The following is an 11,719-nucleotide window of genomic DNA, read 5'->3' as shown; positions in this document are numbered from 1 at the left end:
TAGGTTTGCCAATCACCAAATATATAGTCAAAAAGTCATTGTAAAAAATTAAGGGGTGGCGGTAATGCATGTGATAATAATGATAATGGTGGTGAATATGGTGATAGCATTAGTGGTTGTAGTGGTTAAGGGCTGGTGGTGATGATAATAACTGTGATAATTGTGTGATGGTGCCAATAGAAGTGGTTACGGTAATTCTATCAACGGTGATGATGATTGGTTAGGATTGAGGTGTAATAATGATGGTGATGACGATAAGATTGTAATGGTCAACATTAATACTTATTATTATTATTATTATTATTATATAATATAAATAAAAAACGTTGTTAGGTCTTTGAAACTGAAAATCTCAATGTAAATGTCTCAAATAATTGAATTTATGAATTATGAAAATACAAATGTCATGAGTGTGTTGGCTTTGATCAATATGATAATATATTTAAACATTTGCACTTAACTCTTGTGAAACATTTTATATGAAAGTCAACTCAAACTTTTTTGTGTTTCAAACGATCAAAATTATATCATTTATTGATCAATAAGGTAATATTCCCTCAAGTCATAATGCTTTTTAAAAAATAATTTATGAAATGATAAACTTTAATAATATTATATTATAATATTATGAACTCTTTAGTTATATTATTAGTTCTTTCTTATTTATTATTATCTTATTTTCATTTAATTTAAATATTTTGTTAATCAATATGGTAAGTGTTCTAGTTTTCTTTAATTATAATCATCAATTTCTAATGAGCAATAATCTCACTATAATTTCTATAATAGAAAGCATACATGTTTTGAAATTATCACTTTATTTTTTCTTGATAAATTATTATAATTATTATTGTGAGTGACAATTTTTCCAAATCTATTATTATCTATATATTAAAGTAAGCAATTCCGGCTTTGACCCGTTATCTATCGTATTCCAGACTCGGGTTAGTATGATTTAGAATGGTTATTCATGTCTTGTTCCCCTTGTCTCTCCTTTATTTTGGTTATCGGATTGTAGTTGTGCGTTTAGAACTTGTTGGTTGCTTGTTTTTCCAAACTTTTGTTGCTTAGATTTTGACTCCTCCACTCGAGCGGCCATTCTTGCGCTCGAGCGGGATTCATCAACTCTCAGTATTTCTTTTGCAGGTCTGAAAATACCAGAAATGTGCATTGGACGCTGGAACGTCTAGTCTCACGCTCGAGTGCACTACAAGAAATTGCATTTTTCGCAACGCAACAAAATATGTTGCTAAAAGGGAAAATTCGTCGGCAAAGAGTTTTACCGACACACCAAGCTACGTTGGCAACCCGTAGGCAAAAGTGAGTCGGCAAAAGTTTTTGCCGACGAAATTATCATTGCGTTGGTAAAAGTAATGCCTTTAGCAACGAACATAGTCGTCGATAAAAGCCTTCATCCATCGTCGGCAATTTACCTTGCGTCGGTAAAAGTCATTCAAAGATGATGATTGTACGGCACTTTTTGCGACACAAATTTGCGTGGGCAAAAAATATACTTTTAGCAACAAAATATGCGTCGGCAAAAACAAACTTTTGGCGACACATTTACGTCGGTAAATGTTATCATTTGCCTACGATTTGTTTGTCGATAAAACTTCACTTTTGGCAACGGCAAATTAACATTGGCAAAAAATACACATTTAGCAACACAATATGAGTGGGTAAAAGTAAACTTTTAGCAACATATTTACGTCGTTAAATATTGTCATTTGCCGACGATTTGTTTGTCGATAAATGTTTACTTTTGACAACGACAAATTGGCATTGACAAAAAATACACTTCTAGCAATACAATATGAGTGGGCAAAAATAAACTTTGGCGACACATTTACTAACAAAAATAATTGAAAATAATTTATATATTTTTATAGGATTTACAAATTTACAAGAGGCATCCCTCAGGCACCACTATTACAAACTAATAACATTGATATGAAATCACCTAAAGTTAATGTGCAAGCAAAAAAAACACTACTAATACTGCTTTTTAAAGCAATGTATAAAACCTAAAACGGTAAAGTCATTAAAATACCCAAATAAAAAATAAAAAATACTAAGCTCCAAATGATGGCTTGCAGAAAAACAAATAAACATATAAATGACAACCAAACTTAAAACTACTTTATTTGTCTTTGTAATGCACAATAACTGATATATTGGTATTCCAGGGCATGGCACACAACAAAGTGAATGGGAAGGAAGTACTATTTTCTCTGCATTGCAATATAAACCAAAATTTACAATCTTCTTTCCGTCGATCAATGTGAGCAAAAATTTACACACAACAATGCAAGAAAGCAAGCGCTAGAGTATCAATATTTTGACATTATGTTGTCAATAAGCAACAAAATGAATGAAAGTTACCTGTTGCAGATACTCTTCCACTATTGTTGCCTCAGCAGGGAAAACATCTTCAAAAGTCATCTTGAAGAAGAAAGTTAAAATATGAGAGGATGGATAAAAAAATAAATAAATAAACAATACTAAGTGAAAAATAAAAAAAAAGAAGTAAAAAAAGAGGACAAAATTCTGGAAATCCATGGTACGAATAGATTCACTTGATACAGAATTTCAACTTAACAAAACTATTGAATTACTCTACGATAAATATCATAAGTGGCAGTCAATGAGAAGAACAAATTATGCATCAAGTTGAAGATATGAAAGAATAACCTTTAATTCAAAAGATTTAAGATCCCGAGCAAACTGCTCTGCATTGATTCCTTCACGGGCTAATAGCCTGCATATAAATTAGAAAAAAACAAAAAATAGAAAAAAACTTCAGAAGTATGGAAGAATATCAAACTATTGACAATCATCAATCAGACATTCTCAAATAGTTGATTCCTGAGGAAAACCAAAAAAGAGGTCATTGCAAACCCAAATTGGAAAAGAGGATGAGATATCCTCTACAGTTATTAAATAAACCATGGGATCTCAAAACAATCATTGCAAACCCAATTTGTTACAAACTTTCAAGTTCCAACTTCTCATATTCTTTCCTGTATTTTCTCATCATCCAAACTGATAAATTATCATTGCTTCACAGTCATCTTGAGAAACTTGTGCATGAACTTGAGTGTCAGTGTTTGTGTATGTTTAAATGTCCACATATGCATAATAAGTGTACACATCTATATGTATTTTCATAATGCATAAAATTGATGTGTGTGTATAACAGAGAGATAAGTACATAGTGGCAGCAATAGGTTAAGAGCTTAACTTCTTAGGGTTTTTGCCTTTAGCTTTTTCGACAATGCCTCCAACGGCTGAGAAAAAATTCAGACATGGGTTGTATTGATTCTTTTTATGTGCGCTTTATTATTCTAACATTTAAAAATATAGTTTATGTATGTATCAAGGTGAACTGTTTGAACAATTAATTGCTGGAGTAAAACCACTAAAATATTCTTATACATAAACAACCATATATACTTTTGTCATATTTTTAAGGACTTAAAACATAGTTTTTTTTTTTTTTGGGGATAAAAAAAAAATGCTCTGAGGCCTAAAATTTGGCCTAAATAAATAAAGTGAAATTTGGCCTAAAATTAATTTCCACCTATCCCAAATGAGATCATAAGTGATTTTACCTCCTCGGCAAGGCACCTCGGCTTCCCCTAAAATCTGGGGCATGTGGTCGGGGACCTTTTTAAAAACTTGGTATGGGTAGGGTTACCACTAGGCTCCTCTGTTTTTACCATTTGTGATTTGTTTCAAAAATTCAGTGCAATATATTACCTACACAAAAGCAAACTTCTGACCTTTTCATGACCTATCCAAAGTCGATTCTTCCAATCCATGTAGAAACAACCAATCCCATGAAATTAAATTTAGACCTTAAAGGTCATGTTTGATTGGAGATTTAAGAAGGAAATTAATTTAGCAATCCGTAAGTCTTACTAAAATCATGATTGTTTATAATAAATAAATAAAAAAATCAGTTGTAAGACTATTAATTCCTCCTCCATCGTGGAATTGGCATTCTAATTTGAGAGACTCGAATTGCTAATTCAATCACGTAAATTAATAATTAAAAGAAAATTTTACCTCTCACTATATTAAAATAACAAAGTTATGTTATATGCATTTTTTTCACTGCGTATGTGGTCTTTATTGTGTTAGAGATACAGGTGGAGAGAGAAAGAGAGAGTATGACAACATCCCGAATTAAATGCTTGTGAATGGGAAAAGTATAGAATTGAATGCGCTCTACCAAGGGACAAGCTTCCATGTTGTGGGACTCTTTGAAAGGAAAAATTATTACTTAGTTTTAATCATAATTTATCATATTTATTTATATTTTTTAATTATTTAATATAAATTCATAAATTCTATTATTTTTACCAATCACAATATTATTAAAATACCACATAACGATGTCCCGAGAACAAATAACTTCTCCTTTGAAAGAACTGTGGCAGTTCACCAATCCCCCAAACATTAATTTCAAAATGGGGTCCACAAACCCACCTAAACTTGGGGGACACTATCCTCTCTTTTCCTTCCTTATTTCCCAATTTTCTTTGCCATTTCTTCTTTTGTTTCGTCACTCATTTTTGAGTCATCATCACCCCCAATACACATACCCTTCCCAGAAGTCATTTTCTTTTCTATTTCATTGTACACTTTGTTGCATCTCACAGTATTACTCAGCTATCAGTTTTGCATGCAAATAACATTATGTTTATCCAACACCATTATATAATGCTATCTAGTGAGAGAGCAGTGATTAAAACTATGTTAGATAAGAGGACTACATGACGATAAACAACCTAAAAAATCCACCAAAGCAGTAACAATCTTCAAAATGAGCAAAAGTACCTTGCATATTACTGCAATGTTAATGGCATCTGAAGGTCGAAGATCAAAGCTAACACTCTCCGTTTCATTACCCAACTGAGATTTAAAAAAAAAAAACTTTATCAGTTAAATATTACTATTAAAGCAAGTTTTATGGAAAATATTAGTCAAACAAAATACAAGCTTGTAACAGGAATATGCCTTTGTTAGGTATAACTGAGCAAAATATGCTTCATGTACCCTCTTGGTGACTCGAACAACCTTCACCTGCATAAGAAACAAACAGTTATATCAAATGGAGGTCTTACAAAAGAGAAATCAAGGTATGAAAAGATAGAGGCATTGCTAATCATGCCAAACTTACTGCATAGCCCATCTTGTCAACCATCTCCTTTACAACTTGATACATAGTGGGCCTAGCCTGAAAAGTCATTGACAATTGGTATGCTTTAAAAAGCATTTAAATTTTTTTTTAAAAAATAGAACTTAAAATTTGACTGAACATACCTAGCCTCTGGTTGCTTTTGGCATCAAGAAACCCATCATGGGTCGTTATCACCTTCATCAACCATGTCATCCATTATCATCACAATTCTGCTGCTTATCTGTCAAAAGAACTAATGTCATTCACATTTCAAACTTCAGAGAATACTGGAAACACCTAATATGTAAACAAGCTGAAACAGCCGAGCACAAAGACATGTAATTACCTATTGGCGCGACTATGTATTGGTTATCTTGCAAATGGCTAACCCAAAGTGGGTTACAAATTGACAAGTAGTTAACTAAACACTTGTTCTATATGGTAAATCAAGCTTTCAGCAGTTAGTGAAGCTCATGGAGAACAAACAGTAAAGAAATGTTAACACAGTACCTCACTGACAGATTCAGAATGCTCATCCCTTTGTACAAAATCAGCTCCCAAGCTCACATCATCGTCTTGAATGTCATCATTTTCATCTTCACAAGGATCAAGCATACTCTTAACCTGCATAATTTCCAATTACAAAACTCAAAATTTGAACAAGGGATCCAAGTGTCTCTGTGTTCCTGCAATCTTATATCTTTACCTGAGAGCTAATACAAAATGTTTGTTGTTGACATTCCCAACCTCTCAATTTTCAAAGGATTTTTAGTCCATGGGCTATGAGCTTCTTGTTCTGTGCAGTTTCTGAAGAATGGAGGCTCATAATCCACAGGCTACAAGATCAATAAGTCAGTGATCATGCTTTTTGTGGTCAAATATGAATAGACAAAAATAAGGATTTTTAGATGCATTATTGGACAGACTAGTGACAAGCCAGAACACCCCAAAATCTATAAGATTCAGATGATGCTTTATCTTTGTTAGCTTTTCCCATTCCAGCAGTTTTGCAATTTGAAAAATACATAATTCTAACTGCGTGAAAAAATGACAAAAGTAACATAAAACATTTTATTGCTATAGCTCAAAACTTGAATCAAAGCAAATCATTATATTTACAAGTGTTCTTACTCTTTTCCATTTTGTATCCCACCCCAGTGAAGAACTAAGGTGCCACTAGTATTAGTGACCTGCATATCTATTTCTGATACAGAACCTGAAGTAGGAGCACTAACAACCACCTGTTCAATTGGATAGGATACAAGAATCTCATGTTGAATACATTATCTATCTGAAAGATTTAGGTATTTGAATTCATCTAAACCCAACAAAATTTCTGGGGTCAATTACAAATGCAAAAGCCTATGGTGTTAATACCTGTAATTTCGTATTTCCATCAAGGTTGAACTTTATGTAAGTTGCTACAATGAAAGAAATAGTCAAAATCAACTGACATCCAAACCAGTAACTCAAATCATCGTTTGTAATATTTGTCATTGCTCTTCACATTGAAAAATTTTCAACCAAAATGGAAAAAGCCCAAAAGCTGATTCCAAAAGTTATTCAATGGGCAAATTAAAATGGTAGTCTATGTATTCTGTTACTTCCTGTGTCATTTTACTCCCTATAATTTCAATTGACTCGATTTTAACCATGAATTTATCACTCTGTCTCAATTTGGTTCAATTGAGTTTTTTTTTTTTTTTTTATATGAAAAATAAACAAATAAGGGGCATGTGGGAAAAATTATAAACTTGAGTTAAAAATACTAATGAGATAATCAATTGGACTAATAAATTCATTCAATTGAACACAATGACGTAAACGGTGCAAAGGGGGGAAAAAAAAGGTTAGAAATTGATAGTGTACCTTAGAAGTTGGATCGGTGGCTAACACAGACTGAGGAAAAACAGAAAGCACTCGATTTGTTCCCATCGGCAACTTCGTTTTCCGTAAATTCAGACATTTTCCCCAGAATTTGGAAGTGATATGCGACTTTCGAATCTGTGAATTTGCCTGAACTTGAAACAAATTGTAACCAGAAATGCAAGAGGAATTAATCTTACTTTGATGCTCTAGCACCACAAGAGCAAGCAAATTATGGTGAATCAAGTTATGGCCTATCGAATTGCTCATATTCTTCAGATTACATTTAGAAACATAAAAGGCACAATTTATTTGAACATATTGTGTTTTGTATCTTGGAGACCTCGGTCGCTCACCGCCGCTGCAGGCCGCTGCTGCTCGTAGTCGCCACCGATCAAAGGATGTAGGGTTAGGGTTTGGAGAGAGGAGTGAGTGAGAGATAGGTTTTTTTTTCTTTTTTTGGACACAGTGAGATTTTTAGATCTTCTTAAGTTAATTTTTTCGTCATGGTTACGAAATTATAGAAAAAAGGTGAAAACAAATTCTCCATAATGAAAACTCACAGGCATTGAATGAGGTATGCTCTTATTCAAAGTCTGGACCTTAGCCACTTTACTGGTGGGTGGTGAAGTAGCCTCCACGGCTGGTCCAAGTGAAGTACCTGCAGCCGCAGCAGCAGACTCACCAGGTAGCCGCACATGTCTCAACCGCTTTACTGCTTGGTGCAACCGTTCTAACCGAAAGCTCTCACCATCAAAGAACAAAACTGCATCATTTTCCTTGTAATCTTCGCTACTGCCCTCGAACGTCACTTTTGGTTTTCCAGGTTGGTTGTTGTGAAATTCTACAGTAACCCTGTTTTCCTTGTTCTTGTGCAGTAAGCCTGCCTAGTTCTTATCAATTGATGCTGGTTTAAATTCATCTGAAAGATATTTTTTTTTTTTAAAAACCACATCATCCTTCTGAAAATGTAGCCATATATTGCCACTCAATTGGTGAGAAAACTCAAACCTCACATTTTCCATTAATGATTTGGATCCAGAAAAATTGGAAGAATTATTTTTTCATTTCCAATAAGAGAAAATTATTTGTTTTAAAAAATACAAAATTTCAGTCTTAAGTTTCTTATCTGCAACAGTAAGCTCACAAGTAGGTCTAGTTGAGGTTAGAATTTCATGTGCTGGAGACTTAAACAACATCAAAATACTTCGGAAAAATAAAAGGGGGGGGGGGAATCGTTTCAGTTCCCTAGATTTTTCTCAGCAACCAAGAAGAGAAAATTAGAAAAATATTGTAATTCGTCTAAAATTACAAACCCCTTTTGCGGTTTCGAAAATTTACAAAAAAAAATTACAAAAATTACAAAAATTGAGGGTAAGGTCTGTTCAATTGAGCTCATCGCAACAAGTAGGTTCTTCGGGAATCAAAAATACCAGGTCCATTATTTTCTTTCTTCGAGCTTTCTAGGCAATGAATGAATGCAATCCAGACATATACATATATATATATATATATATAGAGAGAGAGAGAGAGAGAGAAACTTACCACGCAAAGTGCAGAACTTAGAGGAGGGATAGTAGTCCTTGAAAAAGGAACCTAGGATTAGGTTAAACCAATGATCGGGCTGAGGAGCCGTGTTGGGTTCTTCTTTCTTGTTGTTGCTCGCCATCTTTTTGATTTTGAACTTTCTCAAACAAATCTAGGGCTGCTACCAATGATAGGAAGCATGCTGCGAAAAAAGGAAAAGGGCAGTTAAAAAAAGGGGAAGGGCAGTTTGAATTTTTATGAATCAGAAAAGAGGAAATTGTTTTATATAAAATTAAAATTAAAAAAAAAAACATACAATCGCATGTATTTAGAAAATGTGATTAAAAAAATAAATATAATCAAACTTATTTAAAAATAAGATTAAAAATAAATATTATCATACTCACTCAAATTAAGTATGATTAAAATATTGATCTAATTTTTTTTATCACATTTTCACTAAAAGTGAGATATTTTCAATTGTCAAAGTGTAATATTTAACTATTTTTGTAGTAGTGAAGAGTGAAATCGTGGAAATGGATGAGGGGAGATTTGATGAGGGAAAAAAAAAAGAAGGGAATTTTAAGAAGGAATTTGCCATTGCCTGATAATCAGATCACAACCAAAATAATAATAATAATAATAATAATAATTTCAAAACAATTTTTAGATTTGTTTTTTTGAAAAAATTAAAAATAATTTGAGAGCAATAAAAATCAAAATTATATTTTTAAAATTTTAAAAAGTATTTATGACGTAAAAGATAAAAATATACAAAAATAATAAGTATTTTTTATTTCACCCTATTTTTTTTAGTTTTTTAGGGGAAAAAAAAAATTGAAATTAGTTTCTGAAAATAAAACTAAACATATTGAAATTGATAATCTAACCATATTTTTTGAGAAAGTTTAAATTATCTCAAATTAGTCATCTCAACTTAAGAGTGTGTTTGGGCTTAATGGGTTCATTTTGTGATCTAATTCAATGATCATTTTAATTTTACAATTCAATAACTAGAATATTTAAAACTCTTAAAACTTTTACCGACGAATAGTGTTATCGTCGCTAAATGGTTAACTCTTTGCCCATGCCAACTTGTCGTCGCCAAAAGTATGCACACTAATAGCAATGCTCATTGTGTTGCTAAAACATAAGCCTTGTAGCTAAAAGTTCTGAAATTTTGGCGCCAACTAAAAATTTTGGCGCTAAAAGAATGTTATGCTTTTTTAGCGACGGTAGCAAATTGTGTCGGTAAAGGTATACTTTTACCAACGAAATTGATCACTGTGTCGCTAAAAATATACTTTTGGCGATGAAAAATTGACGTCGTCGCCAAAAGTAATTGCCAAAAGTGTAATTTCTTGTAGTGGTGGGCCCCCTCGTCTACAAAACTTCTAAAAGTGTGTATCCTATGCTCGAGCTCCACTTTTCATGCTTAAGTGGAACTTTGTGTTTGACGCTTGAGTGGGGCTTTCCATGCTCGAGCGAATTGCATGTATAACAATCCGAAAAGATGACATTTTAAATCACTTTTTTTTTCTCTCTCTCTCTCTCTAACTTTCCAAAAAGCTTGTTCTTGAGCCTCTCTCTCTAAAATTCACCTTCTCGCTTAGATTTCATCTAGATCCATTGATTTTTTCACCCTAGTACCTTTGACAAAAAGATAGAGCATCTCAAGATCTACATTTTGATCCGAATAGAAGTAGGTTTCAACATTCTTGGAGTTTCTCTCTTGTTTGGCTCATCTTCTTCCTTTGAAGTAGGGATTCTTTCTACACCTTCATATGATATTTAGCTTAGTTATTGTCTCTTGTGTAACAATGGTGTGATTTGGGGATGTTTTAAACAAACCTAGAGTTTGGGCACAAAATTGAAAGAGGGGTTTTGGGTGAAGACGAAATAAATGCTTATGGGGTTTGACAATGGTATTGTGTTGTGTCTAATTTGATGATTTTGGCACTTGGCTAATATTTTGGAAAAACGAGGAAATTTCCCTAATTGGATCAAACCATTATTTTGTACAAATAATGTAAATTGTTATTGAAAATGTGGAATTGGATGATCTTTAATATAAATGGTGGAATGGACCATGTATTATTTCCCACCTTTGGAAGTTTTGAATAAACTATCTGTTTGAGAATGAATATCTATTTAGAGATAATTGTATTGGGCTATCGGTGGAGGATAACTTTGATTGTTGTAGAAATTGCATGTAGATTAGGTGAATAGAAACTAATCTTTTGATAGTTGTCATTGAATATGATCGTATTTATATACATTGTATATATATGTTTGTTTGGGGATGGAAATGGGATGTGCTCCATGATTGATTGTATGTTTAAATACATTGCATATGTATGGATGATTGTTTGGGAGGAGAAAGTGGATAGACTCCATTATAATTAAGTTGGCTTGAGTGTCTTAGGTGAAAGTCCCGAAATTATACATGGGTGCCTAGCCCGCAGACGAAATATCCATAAAATGGCAGTGCTTTTATAACCTACGTTTACATGGGTCTCGTTTGACGGCTACCCACAGACGAAATATCCGTGAAATGGAGATTTGAAGTGTTTATGCATATGTGTTATGTGAATTGAAAATAATTGAGTTATAGCCTTCGTTCGATTGTTGTGAAATAATGAAATTGACTCATGAATTGAGAAAGTTAATTAATCGAAATATGAATTGAAAATAAGTGGATTAAGACTTGAAATTGATATCTTATGAGTATATAAAGTTGTGAAAAGTTTTACCACATGCATTGTTTCTGCACTTGTACTTATACCTTTGCTAAGTTTCATATATTGTGTTAGATTCTATTGGGCTGTGGTTCACCCTATTTGAGAATAACATTTTCAGGTAATGATGGCATGCCTCCACCAAGGTAATAGCATTGAAGGGACCTTTGGGAAGCAAGAGCTTCATGTTTTGTTTATTTTGTATTGCCTAGGGCTAGATTTGTAATTGAGCGAAGCTCATTTTATTGTAACCAAGTCAAGACCTGGAAAAGTGTAATTCAATAGGGCATGTAATTTGGTCAAACTCTTTTGTATTATTGACTTTATGTAATAAAAGGACTATTTACTTTGATTTATGTTATCATTTATATATATGTTTGTGGAAGTATTTATGCTATTATTT

General features: G+C 32.8%; 1 protein-coding gene across 1 annotated transcript; it reads right to left on the bottom strand.

The window, feature by feature from the left end:
- Window positions 1-2,503: 2,503 nt before the first annotated feature.
- Window positions 2,504-8,720, bottom strand: LOC145805628 (uncharacterized). The gene is made up of 9 exons (XM_082900791.1): window positions 8,597-8,720; window positions 7,615-7,934; window positions 7,055-7,201; window positions 6,317-6,426; window positions 5,892-6,021; window positions 5,329-5,809; window positions 5,186-5,242; window positions 4,843-5,088; window positions 2,504-2,758 (listed from the first exon to the last, which is right to left on the bottom strand). Exons 1-5 carry the CDS (start codon window positions 8,718-8,720, stop codon window positions 5,943-5,945), a joined length of 780 nt encoding a protein of 259 aa, XP_082756917.1. The 3' UTR covers window positions 2,504-2,758; window positions 4,843-5,088; window positions 5,186-5,242; window positions 5,329-5,809; window positions 5,892-5,942.
- Window positions 8,721-11,719: the final 2,999 nt, after the last annotated feature.

This window comes from Camellia sinensis, chromosome 13 (genome assembly GCF_055761805.1).
Source record: "Camellia sinensis isolate YWXY chromosome 13, ASM5576180v1, whole genome shotgun sequence".
NCBI lineage: Eukaryota > Viridiplantae > Streptophyta > Magnoliopsida > Ericales > Theaceae > Camellia > Camellia sinensis.
This window is presented reverse-complemented; position numbering and strand designations above follow the sequence as displayed.

Excerpts from the sequence above, each read along its gene's own strand:
- LOC145805628 (XM_082900791.1), bottom strand. The coding sequence starts at position 8,720 with ATGGCGAGCAACAACAAGAAAGAAGAACCCAACACGGCTCCTCAGCCC. Across the intron at positions 7,935-8,596 it reads TAAGTTCTGCACTTTGCGTG|GCTTACTGCACAAGAACAAG; the intron begins GTAAGTTTCTCT and ends AGAACTAGGCAG. Across the intron at positions 6,022-6,316 it reads GGGATACAAAATGGAAAAGA|CCTGTGGATTATGAGCCTCC; the intron begins GTAAGAACACTT and ends TTGATCTTGTAG.